Consider the following 19,657-nt stretch of genomic DNA (forward strand, 5'->3'; position numbering starts at 1 on the left):
TATTTCAAGGGCCTCTGTTTTGTTTTGATTTTTCTGTTTTGACCTCGAAATTGATCGAAACAGTGTCGAAACAAAATGGCCAGTGAAATTTTGCACAGCCCTAATGCATATCCTTTCCAGTCTCTTTAATTTCCAGGCCCATCGCATCTCTTTCCCCAGGCTTTTCTAGTAGCCAGCACTAGGATGTGTCCAGTATTTGTGGAGATCTAAGGCTACATATCTATCTTTCTTAAGGGGTAGAGAATGAATACTATGATTGTTTATGAATTATTAATATTTGATAAGGTGCCTAAAGTCTTAGACAGATGCACAATTAATGTATATCTAGATCTAAATAATTATAATAAGGAATGACCCCTAACATTGTTATATCAAATTTATGCTAGTATAATTTCAGTAATGTCAAGATGGTTACACAGGACCATGGACACTGGTATACTGGATCAGTTCCAAAGCCAGTCGAGCATCCTGTCTCTGACAGTGAGCATCCCAGATTCTTCATTGGATAGCATGAGGAATGTGGTAGTAAGCCAAAGGGTGATAATGTGGCATAAACTTGGTATAACAGAGTGAAGATTTGGGTTGAATTCCTGCCAAAAAGAATGAGTTGGTTCAATTAGACCTTTTCTTTCCTAGGAAGTTAAAGAAGCTGTTTAGAAAACTAAAGGATGACAGAACAGAGCCCAAACAGCATGACGCCAACCATTCAAAGCAACCTCAACAGTGGGAACTTGACTACAGCCTTGAACCTTTCACTGGCTTGACTCCAGAATACATGGAAATGAGTAAGACTTCTGATTTTGTAGGTGCTTGTTGTTGGCACCTGTTGTTCTTGTGTCTTATCTTTTTTTAGTTTTTAATGGCTTTTAACAGTAACCATAATTCACTGTAGTGCCAGAGAATCACAAATGTCATATTCTTAGCCTGATAGGAAGAGGAAGATATTAGGGGTATGCAAAGCTTTGGTCGCTGATTCGATTCGGAGAAGATTCCGCCCATTTTGGAGGCCAAATCACGGAATCCAAATTGAATCAGGAGACCAAAAAAACCCCTCTGAATCGATTTGGAAAAGATTCAGAAAAAGATTTGGAGATTTGGCTATTTGGGAAGGCAGTCTTGCAGGGAAACAGAAACTGAGAAGAGGAAAGGGGAGCAGGGGGAGGAAGACTGACATCTATAGCGGGCCAGTGATTGTGAACTTTCCATGAGTCTTCTTCCAATCATAGTGCTCTGGGAGAGGGACGTAGAAACAGCATATAAGCCTCTGTCTGCAGCCTTTCTGTCCCTTTTGTGAGCTGTTTATCTCTGAGCAACAGCATCTGAAAGGTACTACTGGACTGGCTTGGCTTCCTAGTCAGTCTCCTGCTAGTCTGTCTTCTTGGAAAGGATTGGGTACAGTTTTCTAATTACCCTTGCCTAGAATCCTGCTACTTATCCCTATTTAATCCATTTCTTTCAACTTATTCTTCTCCCAAAAACCTCTTATTTGTTCTTTTTATTTTCTCCCACACTTTTAAAAAAGAAGGCTGTGTTTTGCCTGCCTGACAGTGTGTGATCCATCACTGTGCAGGAAAGCACATACATAACACACACTCACATACATATAGTACACAGAAAGAAGAAGAGATACTAGTTACACACACATACAGTAAATAGAGAGAAGTAAAGATATTACAGTTGCACACACACATGCATATTTTCCAGCACAGCAAACATTATGAAGCATGCTAGAAAGGCAGGTGCCAGGTCTTCTGGCAAAAAAGGGGAGAGGCTGGAGGGGGGAGGGGGAGAGCTGCAAGTTCCCCCTCCCCCCCCGCCCAAACATAGACACATCCTCTTTCCTGGCAGCAATGACTCTTCTGCTGCCAGTTGGAGCAAGGAGGGGAGAACAGTACCTTTCCCTGCATGTGCACCACCTCTGCTAACTCCAGAAATAGCCACCAACACCAGCATGACAGTCTCCTCCACCCCAATTTCATCTGCCAGCGTGAGCCTCCTAGTGCCAGAGGAAGAGCTGGATCTGGAAGCAGGGGACCTGAGTGCCCTAGCATAAGAAATTCTGGGGAAGGAGGGGGAATCTGAGTTTGTGTTCTACACCTCTCAGAGTTCCTCTAGAGCCAGCTCTCCTTCTCTGGAAGGCATCTTGGAGGAGGTTGTGGGAGCTGGTGCATCCCTTTGCCCCTGTTTCTTTTCAGCCTGGCACCAGTGAGAGGGTGCCCACAAATAAGTCCCCCTCTTGCTCCAAAGTCCCTGTCCCCATGAAGCAGAGGCAGGCAACCCTGGAGTGATAAGGGAAAGCTGCAGAAAAAGCAGGGGTGTGCATTGCAAGAGCGAGTGAGGTCATTCAGAACATTGGGGAGATACTTGCTCTGGATGGCCAGCCCTTCTCCTTAGTTGGGCGGACAGGGTACAGATGGCTCATGGCACTCGTGGCCATGTGCCAACATGCACCACCTTTAGCAGGACAGTCGTGCCCTCCCTGTATGAGGTATGCAGGGAGTACTGAGGGAAGAGCTGTGCAAGGCAGGTCTGCAAGTAGCTTTGCACTTCACCTTGGACATCTGGAGAAGCCAGGGTGGAGATCATGCCTACCTCTCCCTCACAGGGCACTGGTGCAACCAGTTAGGGCATCAGTGGGCTCTTCTTCAAGCAGAAGTGATGGATGAGTCCCACATGGCAAGGGAGATCATGTGGCCATGAACTGCATGGTGCAGGGGTGGCTTATTGGGCAGGGTGAGCTCACCCATGGATTCATGGTCATTGACAATGGGGCCAATATGGTCAAGGCAGTGCATGATGCCAACTTTGTTGGCATCCGCTGTGTGGCATGTAAGTTCCACCCAGTCAGGGATGCCTTGGAGGGGGACATGGCTTCCAGTGATGATGCAATCACTACCACTGAGCTGATTTCAAAATGCAGGAAGGTGGCGGGCTACTTCCACCACAGCATCAAGAGGTGCAAGATGCTGCGGGACAAATGGGCAGAGCTGAGCGTCCCACAGCACAAAATCATGCAGGATGTGGAGAGTTGGTAGAACTTCACATACCTGATTCTGGAAAGGCTGGTCAAGCAACAGAAGCCCATTCATGAGATGACATTGCTCAAGGAGATTGGGATCAGCGGCCTCATTAACAAAGCGGAGTGGGATACCATCTCCCAGATCTTGGTGGTCCTCAAGCCATTCCTCAAGGCCACCAAGATCCTCAGTGTTGACAATGCCCTCCTTAGCCAGGTGATCCCCATAGTCAAGGAGCTTGAGAACCAAATGGAGAAGTTCCAGGGGATCAATGTTCCTGGCTGGGGAAAGTTGCTTTCACCAGAGGTGCAGGCACTGATGAAGCGGCTGAAGGAGGGCATCAAAAAATGGCTGGATTCATTGCAGTCCAGTACGATCCACATGCTGGCGGTGAAGGGGAGCATGTGCAGCACCAAAACTCTTGAGCACTGGACAGAGGTGCTGGTAAACAGAGTTAGGGAGGCAGAAGGGAAGAGGTAAGGGGATGTGGAAGAGGGGGATCCACTCCCAGCACCAGCCAGTCTCCTCCATGCCTGCCACTGCCAATGTGGACTAGGGGCATGTCTTCAATGTTGGGGTCCAGAGGCACCAGACCCCAGCCTCAGGCAGGTAGCACCGAGGCTTCAGTGGCTACCTATCCGCAGTCAGATGTGGCAGGATCTGGCCATGGTTGCCTACGAACACCTGTCCTGTCCACTGACCAGTGTTCCAAGCAGGAGGGTGTTCAGCATTGCTGGGGATGTTGTGACACCCCAGTGCACCTCCTTGGATCCTCGTTTGGTGGAGCAGCTGGTGTTTCTGAAGGTGAACCTCCTGCTGCTGGGGTTTCCCTACAGATGGAGTGAGTGCCCCCCTCCTCACTTTGTCCGCACCTATTTCCTTTAAAAAAAAAAAAAAATTAATGCCCCACTCTCAGAGCTGGAGGTGGCACTCACTGCATCACCAGCCAGCAGGGGAAGAACATCTTCCTCCTGAGTTCCTGTGCCAGGATGAACTTGGAGGTATGGGCTGGGTCTATGGAAAAGGAGGAGACCCCAGGTCCTGGGCATACCTTAAAACTGCACCCTGCCAGAGTCAGGAGGTCTGGTGGGACTGCTAGTGGTTCATCAGCCCCCAAGAAATGCCAGGATCACAAACCTCCCTGGTGAAAGGCAGGTAGGAGGAGCCTTATAACCTTCAGCCACCACACATGCACAGTCCTGGCTAGGCCTGAGGCTTGCTGGTTGCAGTGGAGCTGTGAGGCTTCAGGTGAGCTTAGCTGCCTGGGATGCCATCTGTGAAGCATAGGCTACAGTGTTAGGGGAGGTATGGAGCTGTGGAATGGATGCGTGTCACCCCTAGGCATCAGGGACCTAAATGGGCAGTCTCCCACCTAGGAAACATCTGAATTGATTTTCCATCAAGGTGTGGCAGGTGAAAGAGGGGCAGGCAGTTGGCCCAGAAACAGGTGGGTAATAAGGAACAGTGGCTGTAAGTTGAACAAGAGTAGATTCAGCCTAGATATCAGGAGGCACTACTTCACTGTCAGGGCGGCTAGGAGCTGGAACCAACTTCCAAGGGAAGTGGTGCTTGCCCCTACCCTGGGGGTCTTCAAAAGGAGGGTAGACAGCCACTTAGCTGGGGTCATTTGACCCCAGCATCCTTTCCTGCCCATGGCAAGGGGTCGGACTAGATGATCTGCTTAGGTCCCTTCCGACCCTACCAACTATGAAACTATGACTCAGGAATGGGTATGAACTTTATTATATAAGGGAAAACTTTATTTGACGCTAGATATCTGCTGTTCCGAATCACAGTGAGCATAGATCACACTAAAGATGATTATTTGATGGTGGTTTACCTTCCGTATTAAGGGAAGAGAGGAGAAAGGAACAAGGTAGAGCAGGTGATACTTGCACCAGAGGGCAGAGGGCTGCTACTTAAGTGCTATGTGCACATGGGGAGAGAGGGAGAGAATCTGTGGAGCCTCCCTGACCACTCTCACTGGGAGATCACAACCAGGAGTCAGCAGCAGTAAGGACAGGTTGAGTCTCAGGAGTAGAGGTTGCTGGGGATGATGGCCAGCTCTATGGCGGCCTCATTGTCACGGGTGTGCTCAGCTTGTTGGACCTCCAAGGTCATGGTGTAGCCCAAGGCACGACACCGCACAATGATCACCCACACCAGTACACTGATACACCACAAAGCCACTTCCACCTTGTTTATTCACCATGCTTCTGTCACACCCACACACACACACACCCACACCCACACACACACTCACTCAACAGACTCAGACAGTGACAAGACCCTCTCGATATCCACACTAACACAGACTGACGAACAGCCAGCCAGTTGCACATGCTCAGAACCCTGCCCCCCCCACACACAACAGTTCCCCACACTAGGCCATATATATATAAATTAAAAATATATATATATTTTTAAAGTACACACGGCCCCACTGGGTTCTGCACAAGGAATGCTTTTGTGTGCTAGGCCGTCTCTTCCAGCATCTTCTGAGCTTAACTGAGCATGCTCCTAAGTAGGAGGTCACCTGAAGTTCAACACACAACCTATGTAGGCTATGCATCTGCGCATACCAGCTGCTCCCCAAACCAGCCAAACAGGTAAGACTAAGTGACAGTGCCATGGACTCAGACTGAATCTTGTCTCCAACAAATCTATTCTTTTGCCTGGTGATGAACTCTTTGGTGGTCTAAAACATTGCTCCAATGAGGCCAAAACTGCTATGGTTACTTCATCTGAAATTATTCCATGGATATCACAGGGCTTCCTGTATTTGGAGATCAAGAGCTCAACCCCCAGCTGCCTCCCCTCCAGAGAAAAGAAGCCCGTTAACTGTAAAGACTTGAAATCATTGAGCATGTTCAGTGAAAAGAAACAACATACATTGTATGGTTAAAGGCTTCAAAATGCTTAGTGATATTGCAATGTTTCAGCCCCATAACTGGGAACAGAATCTGGTCCATTTGGCATTTGGACTGTGCAGCTTTACCCAACAGAAAAAAGCCCTGTTTCATTGTCAAAATATGCACTATCAGTGTTTAAAGAGCTGGGTATCTGCCTTGTGCAATTTGGTGCCAACTATAACACAATCAAACATGGTTACATCAAAGATTTACTAAAGGAGGTGCAGTATACCATCCCTGAGACAGCGGGGGGATGAGGCAAGGCATAGCTGGGGCCCCCGGGTGGGCAGGGGACACTGGGAAGTGAAGCAGAGAACAGGTGCACAAAGGCAAGGATCTGCCCCTACTGACACCACCGCCACAGTCCTTGAATGACCTGGGTATGGGGGCAATGGGCCAGAACTGCTCCAGCCATGGGTTATGGTGAGCAGGTGCATGGGGAGCTGAGCTCCACCAAGGATGATGGTAGCAGTGCACGGTTTTCTCCTTTCAGCACCTACCCCATGCCCATTTCCTCTTCTCTGCAAGTGTCCTCCACTGGCTAGGAGCTGGCACTGGAAGCAGGAACCACTTCCCACAGCATGGGACAAAAGTGGGGTAGGAGTATTTCTGGGACTCCCCCTGTTTCTGTGTCAGCTGTGACCAGCAGCAGCAGTAGCCTGGTTCATTCTTCCAGCACTTGGTCCCAGCCCATAGGGGGCAGGGAGCAGGCACTGGAGGGAGAAGCCTGTGCAATATTGCCACTGTCTCCAGCTGAGCCTGGCACCCTGCACAACTGCAGCCAAGTCTCTGGCTCTGAGGGTAACTTTGTGCCCAAATCAGCTGGAGACAGTGGCAGTAGCAGCAGAAGTAGGGTGTAGCAACACTTCCCCTGACTCCCAAATCTGTCCCTGTCATTAACCAGATATTTTCAGTCTGCCTTAGTTTGATGAGACTTCTACCAGAAGGAAGTTTAATTTCTACCCCCGTGTCACTATTATTGCATCCCCTTAACACTTTTTTACTTCTATTCCCCCATATAATTGACTACCATGGTAGGGGAGTGATGCCAGGTATAAAATTGTCCTAGGATTCATGTCAGCCTCTGCTACAGAATTCCAAAACAAAGCTTATGAAGGCCTCCTTTCTCATTCTAATTGCGCATATAGCATAAGCTCTGAGCAGTATCTCTATGATTCAAAACAACCCATGAGGACAGAGGTGCAAATAATTGCCAAATAACTCAGTGATACAGTCCTGGGATCCAATCCAGCAACATCAATCCACAGGGAAATGAGACTAAGAGGAAGCAATACACAGGGATTCCAGGGAAAAGCAAGATCCCAGAGCTTTCACACAGACTCCATGGCCAGCCCTATGAGAAAAGGCTGAGGGACCTGAATCTCTTCAGTCTCCACAAGAGGAGACTGAGGGGGGATCTTGTGGCCGTCTACAACCTTATCAGGGGCCACCAGCAGGGACTCAGGGAAAGTCTGTTCACCAGGGCCCCCCTTGGGGTCACCAGGAACAATGGCCACAAGCTGAGGGAGGATAGGTTTAGGTTAGATATTAGGAAGAACTACTTCACGGTAAGGGTGACCAGAGCCTGGAATAGGCTTCCCAGAGAGGTGGTGCTCTCACCTTCCCTGGAAATCTTCAAGAGGAGACTGGATAGGTATCTGGCTGGGGTCTTATGACCCCTCCCACCCCCAGTGCTCATTCCTGCCCATGGCAGGGGGTCGGACTCGATAATCTGTCTAGGTTCTTTCTGACTCATTGATTCTATGATACACACAGAACAAAGCTTCAGTGCACCCCACAACCCAGCAGCAGCATAGGTTTAATAGATTTCATAGATGTTAGGGCTGGAAGGGACCTCGAAGATCATGAAGTCTAGACCCCTGCCCCAGGGGCAGGAAGTCAGCTAAGGTCAAAAGATTCCAGCAAGATAAGCATCCAAGTGTTTCTTGAATGAGTCCAGAGTAAGTGCCTGCACAATTTCTGGAGGGAGTCTATTCCAGGTCATGGGGGCTCAGACCATAAAGAATTTTTTTCTTATGTCCAGCCTAAAATGGTCTTGTAGGAGTTTATGACCATTGGTCCTTGTTTTTCCTTGGGGTGCTCTGGTGAACAGACATTCTCCCAGATTCTGATGTCCGCCCCTTATGTACTTATAAGCAGCCACCAGGTCCTCCCTGAGCCTGCGCTTTTCCAGACTGAAGAGTTCCATGGCCTCCCTTCATAAGGCCTATTCTCTTGCCCTCTGATCATGCATGTGGCTCTCCTCTGGATTCTCTCAAGCTTCTTGACATCCTTCTTAAACTGCGGAGCCCAGGATTGAATGCAGTACTCTAGCTGCAGCCTCACCAAGGCCAAGTACAGAGGGAGGATGACATCCTGAGATTTACTTGGGAAGCATCTATGGATGCAAGCCAGGGTTTTGTATGCTTTACCAGATGCAGCATTGCATTGGTGGCTCATGTTCATCTTGTGGTCAGTCATGACCCCCAAGTCTCTTTCAGCAGTGGTGCTAGGAAGCGTAGCACTGCCGAGCCTATGAGTATGCTGCAGGGTTTTTTTCCTGAGGTGGAGTACCTTACATTTATCGGTATTGAATGTCATCAGGTTTGTGTCCGCCCACTTACTAAGTTTATCCAAGTCATCCTGGATCACTAGCCTGTCCTCAGGTATGGACGCTATGTCCCAAAGTTTAGTGTCATCGGCAAACTTAGCCAATGTGCTTCTGACACCAATGTCCTCATCGTCGATAAAGATGTTAAAGAGAATCAGTGCAAGGACAGAGCCTTGGGGGATGCCACTGGTCACAGAGCACCATAATGATTCACTGCCATCGACCACCACTCTCTGGGTCTGACCTCGGAGCCAATTTCCCAGCCATTGGACTTTGGTGTAACCAAGGCCATAGTTGGCCAATTTTTCCATGAGGAGGTCATGGGACACCAGATCAAAGGGTTTTTTAAAGTCCAGATATATGATGTCAATCTGTTCTCCCTTGTCCAGGTGATACATCATCTGGTCATAGAAGGAGATGAGATTGGTCAGGCAAGACCTACCTGTGACAAACCCATGCTGGCTATCCCTCAGGATGTTCCCCTCAGCCAGTTTATCCAGAAGGGTCTCCTTATAATTTTCTCAAGAATCTTACCAGTGATTGAGGTCAAGCTGATTGGCCTGTAATTCCCGGGATCTACTTTCCACACTTTCTTGAAGATGAGTACCACATTGGCCTTCTTCCAGTCTTCAGGTACTTCACCTGAGCGCCATGAGTTTTCGAATATTTTTGCCAGTGGTTGGGCTATGACACCTTCCAGCTCCTTGAGTACCCTAGGGTGTAATCTGTCAGGACCAGCTAACTTGAAGGTATCCTGCCTCTCAAGGTGATCCTTTACTGGATCAACACCTATGCTAGATATAAACATGACCTCACCCTGGCCATCCCACATCTTGCTAGGCAGGGCGGTCCCACTGGACTGATGAAAGATCAATGCAAAGTACCCATTAAGCAGGTTGGCCTTTCCCTGGGTGTCGGTTATCAGCTGTCCCATTTGGTTCAACAGGGGTCTAATGTTACTCTTGCCTTTTTTCCGACTCCCTACGTATCTGAAAAAGGACTTTTTGTTATCCTTGATACGTGAAGCCAAATGGAGCTCGGTTGCAGCCTTGGCTTTCCTGATCTGCTCCCTGCAGGTACCGGTTAGTGCTGAGTACTCCTCCTTGGTGGTACTTCCAGCTGTCCATCTTTTATAAGTCTCTCTTTAGAGGCATAGGAGGTCCTCAAGTTCCCTGCTGAGCAAAGGGGGTTGCTGCACCCTTTTGCTACCCTTCCTCTGAGATGGGATGGCCATCCCTTCTGCTCTCAGGATCACTCCCTTGAGGAGCAACAACTCCTCTTCCTGTCAAGTTGTGGTCCCTTAGGGCCTCGACAACGAGCCTCTTGAGCTTGTCGAAGTCAGCTTTCCTGAAGTCGAGAACTCTTGTACTGCTGACTGACTTGCCAGCTTTGCAATGGATAGTAAAGATGATCAGCTTGTGGTCACTATCACCCTGCTTTCCATTGATTCTTAGGTCACTAACTATGTCATCCCCTTTGGCCAGTACCAAGTCCAGCAATGCTTTACCTCTTGTCACCCCATAGACGTCTTGAGTCAGGTAGAGCTTGTCCATGCACATGAGGAAGCTTTGCAACCAACTGGGTTTGGATGAGTGCTCTTCCCATGAGATGTCCAGGTAGTTAAAGTCTCCCATGACAACCATGCACCGAAAATGTGCAGCCTCAGCCAGTTTCCTGGCGAATTCCTGATCTAGCTCATGTTTCTGGTTAGGAGGTCTGTAGTAAACTCTTACTATGGTGTCCCCTGTGCCAAGTTCCCCATGTATTTTAACCCAGAGAGACTCCAGTCATCCTTCCTGGGTGCCAGTATCAATTCGGAGGGATGTGTAGCTGTCTTTGATATAGAGAGCTACACCCCCACCCCTTTTATCTGTACAATCTCACCTGTACAGGGTATAGCCATCTATACCTGTGGCCCAGTCATAGGTGGAGTCCCACCAGGTCTCCATTATCCCTATGAGGTCATAGTCATTCTTGTTTAGTGGGAGGACCAGTTCCTCCTGTTTATTCCTCAAGCTCCTGGCATTGGTGTACAGGCAGGCAAGTATCCCATTGGGGGGGCCCTGCCTTCCCTCACAGATCATTCCAGGGCTAGGGCAGGGGTGGGTTCTCTTAAGTGTCTTAGCCTGCTGGATTTACAAGAGTTGCCCAGTGGGCTTTCAGTGGCCATAATCCCTCCAACCCCTGGCGGGCTTAGTTTAAAGCCTGGTCGAGCAGGTTAGCCAGTCTGGCTGAGAAGAGCCTCCTCCCCAGTGAAGTGAGGTAGAGGTTGTCTCTCCCCAGCAGACCACTGCCTCTCTCACCAAAGAGCGGACTGTAGATCTGCAGTTCTGTACTTCTGTAGATCTGTACTTCTGTTGTGGACTGCAGCAGAAGTAGATCCAAGGGGGACCATGCAGAGCACAAGCTTCAGGGTATGAAAGCATTCCAGAGAGAATCAGTGTTAGTCAAATAGATAGCAAGTTGTCTGAAATCAGACATCTGTATAATTTTGTAAGTGACAGTTCCTGCCTTAAAATAGGCAAACCATGCCAAAAACAGCTGAGTAGAAATGCATTTTATGATGCAATGTATATGTCATTTACATTTAATATAAATATGTTAATTGATCTGTATAATGGCAGGTGCTCATGCTTCTCTCCCTAGCTATTTTTGTGGGTCAAACCTTTGGTCTCTAAGGTGGTGTGAAAGGGTCTTAAAGCTGACTTCACCAGCAATTATTCTTTTCTTAGCAGTGCCAAGAACCACTCTTGCCCACCTTGAGAGTTGGTTGCATGTTGGAATTTTATTCTCCTGCTTTTCCATGTTTGTAACTTACTGAAAAAAACCTCTTTTTAGACTAAAATTTTTCATGGTTTGCTTCAGCCCAGAGGTGATTTTTTTCTCCTGGAAAGTTTAAGTAGCTCCCTTTCAGCATTTTTTAGCTATACAAGGGCAAAACATATATTTCTCCCTTGTAAACCTATTCAGGTGTTTTAATGCTCAGGCATAACTCAACAATGTTTGTATTGTAACAACCCAAATTTCCTGGTTTGCTAGTCCTTTCTATGGGCAAGGCCTTTTGTTTATTGGTAATAAACAAATAGAAAAATTTAAAAAACAACTCTGTTTATAAATATTTAATTTCTTCTCCTTGTACATCTGTGGTAGTTGATACTGCACATGTTGGGAGCTACACTGCATTAAAGGTCAAATTGTCATTTGAAATCATTGCAAGGGTAAGAAAAAACCAGCATTCCTTCCAGGGTTTTGTGCATCTTGGAGTGGAAGCCTTAATTCTCTGTTGCATGGTGTGACAAACAGTTCATCCTTCTAATCAAGCATGGTTGATGGGCACAGAGGTGGGGCTAGAAGTCTGCTATCACCTTGAATTCCATCTGTCCCTAACATAGTTTTAAACCTGTGCACTCTAGTGTAATTGTGGCTGCCTTCAGAGAAGAAATTCTGGGAGGAGGGTCTTTGCATCCTCTGGTCCCAAGAGCCAATGAGGCAAGCATGTTCCATATGGGGACAGATTAATTGATCTTACTGAGGCATCATATGGGTGCAAGTGTCTGCCTGTGTGGAACAACTCACTGAATAGAGGCCCACATTTTCAATGCTTTTAATGGATGTATCTTGAGACTTTGACCCTGAATTTAAAATGGATGTTTAAAATAACAGCCAACATAGAGTGCCTCATTGTGCAATCAGTCAGGGATAACTGGATGGTCACCCTGAGAAGCAGTGGGTAAGTTTGCTATTTTAGATATTTGTTTCCAACAAGGGAATTGGCATATCAGGCAAGGAGAATGGCCCATTGACCCTTGTATTATGCCAGCACCACAGCAAGCCATGCCCTGTCCGTGGCAAAGGAGAAATAAATGAAACCTAAGCTGCTCCTCCCCAGCATGCCTGTTGCTCTGAGTCCACATCACTAAATTCAGCTGTCAGATTCACTGCTCAGTGACTCAGACCACCCACATGGACAGGAAACACTTTGAGCAGCTCAGCAATGAACCTGTCAGTTGAGATTGTTCTGAAGGGCATCAAGCAGAAATGGAGAGATGAGGAGCAGCTCTGTCCACTTACTGGCATTTTTTTCTAATTTGGGCTTGAGAGGGAAAGAGGGTGCTGAGCTCGAGGGGCTGAGGGGTAGCTGTATTTTCTTTACTTGCTTAAAATGGGAGTGTAGTAGGGTATAACATGGAATAAGGAATCTGGGGAAAAGAAGAGGAAGCATTTCTTTCATTATAATAAAATAACAATAATAACAATAGCAAGCTAAATCCTGAAGTCTTTACCTGGTTTCCCCTAAGTCCTTACTCAGACAAGTTCCAGTGGAAGCCAGTTGGTATTTCTTGACTGAGGACTAAGAAAACTGACTAACAACTGCATCCTGGGGTCTCTATGTATTCAGATATGGGGAAGGAAAGGAAAGTAAGGACAGGATTGTACCCCTACATGGAAATTCTTTAAGTGTCCCCATGACCATAAAACGTGATCACAGTACCTTCACAGCATCCCTGTGAAGTAGAGAAGTTCTATTATACCTACTATTTAAAGGCAGGCTTCTGAGATGGAGAGAAGTTCAGTGGCCTCAGATTACACTTGAAGCCTTTGGCAGAATCAGGATTTTTGAACTCAAGTCTTACAGACTGCAGGCATATGGCCTCACAACTGGCCAGCTTATCCTTTCTCTCCCGGGCCATGGAGAGTTTCCAACAGGAGGAAGGTTATCTATCCCGTCTCTGAAAGGAGCCCTTGCCTCCCCAGACTTATGTACATGTTCAGGGTGTCCCCTAGTAGACCATAATATTCCCTACTGAATATTAGCTGCTTGATAGAGGTCTGAGGGTGAGTTTTCCAGAATGATTTGGGGGTGGAGGGGAGTTTTGTATATAGCTGGAGGTCTAGCTGAGTACCTGTTTGAAATTATTATTTCAATGCTGCTAGAATTTTATTGCATTGGTAATTGAGTATGAGTGTGTGAAGAACTTTGGAGAAGCCATTTATTCACTATTTAAATTTATGTTAAATCAATATTGCTATATCCTAACAAAAGTTAGAAGACAATGAAAACCCTTGGAAAGAAGATAGAATCTTTTATATATAGATACCACAAAAGACTCCTCCACAGTTTATGGCCAAAACTGGAATGACAAAGGACAGGCAGAAGAGATGAACAGGCAAATATCATCATGGGAATCTAAGAAAGAAGATGGAGATGGATAGGCCATGTGCTAAGAATGGGCAATCAAGAGATACAAGAGTTGTTTTTGAAAGCAACTGCAGAAGAAAAGGAGGGCCCAAATAAACAAGGAAGAATTCAGAGAGAAAGGAATGAAATGGGAATAGGATGGTTGATATTAGAGAAAAGAATAGCTGGAAGAAAATGGTTGAAATGCTTCTTTGTAGGTTCTGAATATCAGACAGTGTTAAGGACTGCAAGAAAGTAAACTAATAAATAAAGCATGGAGTCCTCATGCATCTGAGCCACTAATAGGTCTCATGTACTTTTGCCCTTGCTTGTTGGGCTCTATCCTGTAGGAGCCAGAGCAGTGAGTCGAATCCAGCAAAATTCCTACATCAGGAAGTTGTGCCTCTGAAGTCAAGGGTCACATTTTCTTCTGTGTTTATTTTTTTTATATACCAAGTAAAGTAGTGGAACATTGGCAGTTGATAGACCCACATGATATACCAGCACTCAAAGCATCAGGTCTTTCAGGGTAGGAGGTCTGTCCAGTTTCTTAGTCATCTAATAGCTCATTTGCTCTATACATACTGGCTTGCAGCAACAGGCATTGGCAAATTACTTGAGTTCAGATGAGCTATAAATAATACTAATGAAACAAAATTAAAATAATAGGCCTCCACACCAACTCAGTTCTGCATGTGTATGTGTGTGTTGGGGTGGGGGGCGGGGAAGGGGTAATGCCTCTAGCGATTTATCCCTAAAGGCAGCCAGTTGACTTTGACAATGACCTTGTGTTTTAACTTGGTCCATTTTTTTGCCTCTTTTCTATACCCCATCTGAGAGCCAAGGGTTTATGTGATATTTGAAAGCTTGTTTGAAGGCTAAATAAGAGAAATTGTTTGAACTGGCTTCTGTTAGAATCAATGGTAAAACACCCATTTGATTTCAAAGGGAACAGGATCGAGCCCATTGCTTGTAACTGTGTCCTGCCATAAAGATTAATCCTGGAGGTTTGGAAGAATTTCCCCTAAAGCAGGAAAAGCTATCAAAAAGGCAACGTGTGAGGCATAAAAAAAAAAAAAAGAAAAGAAAAAGAAAAGAAACCCAAAGAGGCCCACATTTTTCTATAATCTCTATAATGAGGCTGGATTTGGAAGTGCCATCTTCCTCTGTCCATGTGTAGGCATGTTGTATACATGCTTACCACACAGAAGTGCATGTTTCCCTTTGGTTTCATTGCCACACTTGGTTATATGTTTCAGGCATACATTTCAGTTAGTACAGGACAGATTCTCCCTCCAGTGTTTACTGCTGCTGCTTCTTTTCATGTTGCTATACCACATTTGACCATTTTGTTATGCATGCTTGTGCTCATTTATTGTACTTGACAAGGTCTTTCATTGTACATGTGCCTTCAAGCAGCAGGCACTGCAGCAGGTATTGCATAGTTTGCTGTTCTGTGCCACAGTCACAGGTGGTTGAACCAATGGTATAGCCCCACTTCTTCATTAGGTCCAAAACCAACTTTTGTTATGGTTCATCAGACCCTGATGGTAAAGGCTTAGCCACTGGAATATCCATTTTTTAAACTGTCAGATATTTTTTTCAACCTCTCATTCCAGATCTGTAGTTGCATCTCCTTGGGTGTGGCGTCAAGAGGTTGGGTGCTGGTGAGGAAACTCCGGTGTGGCTTCAGTCATTTGTGTGCTGCAGGATGATCCTACAGTGGGTGTCACACATCTCCAGTTTGTCTCGATCATTCTTTCCTACTGGCCAGTGCTCTTCTGATATTAGGTGGAGCAATGCCAGCCACAAGTACACACGGTTTGGGCTGGTAGGCTTCAGACGTCCTGTGATGCATTGGCAGCTATCATTCAGAATGGGGTCAAGGTGCTTAGTGTGTACTGGTCTCTCCTATACAGGGCATTCCTACTCAGCAGAGCCAGACCAGTAGTTTGGATGGTTGAGGGGCTAGCACCCCATTTTGAGTTGGTGAGTTTACATAAGATGTTGTTATGAGTGCTCACCTTGCTTTGTGTTGTATTCTTTGTCTAAGAGGGTTCAATAGAAGGTGACTCCAAGGTAAACTGGGTTTGGGCTGTAGGATGTTATAGTCCCGGATCATGTAATGTTGACCTGGCAGTTGGCCTCATGGTTTTTCAGATGGAAGGCACATATTTGTGTTTTCAATGTTTTGGGTTTTTATGAATAGGTCATCTGTATAGATAAACATTTTGTTTCCAGATTAATTAGTTCGGCATTCATATAGATATTATGTAACAACAGTGTGAGTACATCTCCTTGGGGAAGGCCATTTATCTGTCACCTCCATATGCTTTGCTTCCCATACAGTTTGACGAAAAAAAAAAAGTCAGTTTACAAGCCAAGTCTCTATCATCTCTGTAAGGTGTAGATCTTTTATCATTTTTGGGATCTTATGGTGTAGCTGGTGGTGGTTAACTATGTTGTAGGCAGCTGTTTGGTCCATGAACACAGCTCTGGTAATTTGACATCTTTTGAAACCATCTTCAATATTGTTTGCTGAGAGTAAGGCATGGGTTCAGTGATTCTTGACCAAGGTACTATGGCACCCTGCAGTGCCTCAGGATTCTTTTAAGGGTGCTGTGCAGTGCCATGCAATATTAGCACAATTTGGTGTGCAAATAACTACACATGATTCACAAGATAAACCCAGAATTTTACATAGGAATCCATAATGTCAAAAACATGCTGACCTGTTGAGTTCTGTGCAGCAGAAGAATTTCTCTATTCTTTTTCCCCACTCAAGGAGTAAGTGAAAGAGAAGAACTGACATTTTCTGAGGGGTGCTTTTACTTGAACAGTGGGCCCTTTGGCTGCAATAAGGTTGAGAACCACTGTGTTAATCTATGAGGAATCCAGTTGCACTGGTGACTACTTGAGGACTGTGAAGAAGCCGGGGACAGAATCATGAACATTTACCTTCCATTTGGTCAAAACCTGCTAGTAAAAATAAGTGTGGTTACTTATGAAGTTAACCTTGTTTGGATGTAAGTCTGGTAGATATCTAAGAAACTATTTTCTGTATGGTTCAATTAAATGTATGGTTCAATATGGTTAAAATGGTTTAATTTAGGACCAGATGTTGTATCCCATGCACAAGCAGAGTAGCTCATGCTCATGCTTTGAGACTCTAATGGAAGTCAGTGGGAATATTTGCATTAAGTGTTATTGTGACTGAGGAAGCAAAAGAGCAGACCAGGGAAACAACAGACCCATTAGCCTCACTTCAATACCTGGGAAGTTACTGAAGCATATCCTAAGGAAAGCCATTTACAAGTGTCTAGAGGTGGAAAGGCTGATTGCAAGCAGCCAGCATGGATTCGTGAAGACCAAATCATGTCAAAAAAACCTGATTTCTTCCTTTGACAAAGTAATTACTTGGGTGGATGTTGGAAATGCTGTGGATATAGTGTATCTGGATTTCATCAAGGCTTTATACAAGGTCCTGGAAGACTTTCTCTTAAACAAACTGGAGATATGTGAACTAGATAAAACTACTGCAAGGTAGATAGATAATTAGCTTAATAGGCACAAGCAAAGGGTAATTATTAATGGGTCAGAATGGCAGGAGATTTCAAGTGGAGTCCCTCGGGTCTGTCCTTGGCCCGGTGCTGTTTAATGTGTTTATTAATGATTTCGATGCTAGCACAGAAAGCTTCTTGAGCAAGTCTGCAGATTACATGAAACTGGGAAGTATTGTGAACACACTGGAGGATGAGAGTGCAATTTAGAAGGATCCTGACAGATTGGAAAGCTGGGCTAGAGCTAACAGGATGAAGTTCAAGGTGGACAAATGCAAGGTGGAATAATCAAAAACACAAATATAAAATAGGTGACACCTGGCTGGGTGGCAGCTGTCTGGAAAAGGACCTGAGATTCTTGATGGATCACAGACTTGATATGAGTTTGCAGTGTGATGCAGCCACATAAAAGGCAGTGGTTTTGGCATGCATCAATACAAGCATTAGGTACAAGACACAGGAGGTGATAGTGTCTTTCTACTCAGCACTGGTTAGTAGGGGTATGTGAAGCAGGCCCTATTTGATTTAGATTCTGATTCAGCCTGAATCGGGCACAGTGATTCGATTAGCTGATTTGGATCACTGTCCCTGATATGATTTGTCTGAATCTGAATCTGAAGAGTCGATGCTGATTCTGAGAATTAGTGGTTCGAACATAGGCACAGCTTTAAATGTTTTCTTTACATACCTTGATGTACCAGCATGGCTTGTGAATACTGTGATGCTGGGGCAAATGGAGCATCCCACAGGAGTGTGTGGGGGGGTGGGGGGCAAAGGTGGCACATACTCGGTAGCGAACCTGGAAGTGAATCCGAAGTACTTCTGGTCCACTTCCAGGTCCACTGGGGACTGCACTGGGGAGCCCTACTTGTGCCCCTCCAACTCAGTGATCAGCCACGGGGGGACCCTGGGTGCCCCCCCAGACCCAGGAGGCACCAGTCTCTGAGCTGGGGCAGCATGGGTGGGGGGCCCTGCACATGCTGCGGCAGACCCAGAAGTGGACTGTAAGTGCTTCTGATCCACTTTCGGATCTGCTGTTGAGCGTTCTGGGGACCCCCCCACACTCCTGTGGGACGCTCCATGCACCTCAGCATCACAGCATTTATGAGCCGCCTGGTACCCAGAGGTATGTAGAAAAAACTTTTAAAGCTGTGTCTGTTTCCAAATGGTCGAATCTTTCCGTAGCTCTCCGATTCAATTTGGAGGGTTCCAATTTGATTTGGAGAAATTGAAGGGTCCTCTGAATTGATTCAGATTCAGAGATTTGGCCACTAAATGGGGCCAAATCTCCACTGAATCAAATCAGGGACCAAAGCTTCGTGCAGCCCTGCTGGTTAGGCCTCATCTGGAGTACTGTGTGTAGTTCTGGGCTCCACATTTTAAAAAGGATGTAGAGAACTTAGAGAAGGCCCAAAGGCAGGTAACAGATATGATAAAGCAAGTCATATGAGGAGAAGCTGAAGAAGCTAGACATGTTGAGCTTGTGGAAAAAGTGCTTAAGGGGGGTGGGACATGATAGAAGTCTTCAAATATTGAAGGGTTGCCATAAAGAAGAGGGAAAGCACCTTTTCTTTCTTGTTGAACAGAGAAGGATGCAGACCAATGTCTTGAAGTTGGAGCAAAGTACGTTTAGATTGGATATCCAACAAAACTTCTTCACAGTTAGAATGGGGGGGGGGGGGCAGGGAGAGAGCAGTAGAATAGACTGCCTAGGCCCAGGGAAATTATGGATTCTCCATCCCTGGAGGTGTTCAAGAAAAGGTTGGACAGCCACTCATCTAGGCATAGCTATGCCTGTGTTGTACTGTAGGTATTTTTAATACTTTTGGGCTTTGCTGGTTGCTCCTGAAACTCCACCCCTCCACCACACTATATATGTCAGGGTGTTTTTAAACCTTCCTCAGAGGCATTGGGTATTGGCTACGGCCAAGGCTGGTGGCTTTGACTGGGGTGTACCAATGTTCCTGCTGGGAGCAAAAGTGGATGTTCCTGGCTAGAAGGTCTTGCTTCTCCACTAAGGGTCAAACTGAGCACCACACTTAGGTCAGAAAGGAATTTTACCCCATGGTCAGATTGATACAGACTGTTGAGGGGGTTTGCCTACATCTGTAGTGAGGGCATGGCCCTCTACCCAGGATTTCTTGAGCATATATTGACAACATGTCATAGAAGCAGGATGTGGACTACTGTGGTTCTCCTGCTTTACTTGTAGCAGATTAGGGTGTTAAGTCTGTGTTGTGTTAGGCTTGGTGGTAGTTATATAGAGAGTTTAGATTATGGATTGTATAAAATGGTTTGGATACAGTCAGACAGGGAGTTTCATAGTTAGTAGGGTTGGAAGGGACCTGAGCAGATCATCAAGTCCGACCCCCTGCCAT

General features: G+C 46.1%; 1 protein-coding gene across 1 annotated transcript in view; it reads left to right on the top strand.

Annotated features, from left to right (window-relative positions):
* Positions 1-19,657, top strand: part of ANO2 (anoctamin 2) — a 403,174-nt gene that overhangs the window by 353,339 nt on the left and 30,178 nt on the right. Inside the window, exon 23 of the mRNA XM_019515999.1 lies at positions 637-785. Within this exon, the coding sequence (XP_019371544.1) occupies positions 637-785 (149 nt within the window). The remainder of the gene's footprint in view (positions 1-636; positions 786-19,657) is intronic.

The sequence above is a fragment of the Gavialis gangeticus genome, unplaced genomic scaffold (genome assembly GCF_001723915.1).
Source record: "Gavialis gangeticus isolate Ggan-Ray unplaced genomic scaffold, GavGan_comp1, whole genome shotgun sequence".
Classification (NCBI taxonomy): domain Eukaryota; kingdom Metazoa; phylum Chordata; order Crocodylia; family Gavialidae; genus Gavialis; species Gavialis gangeticus.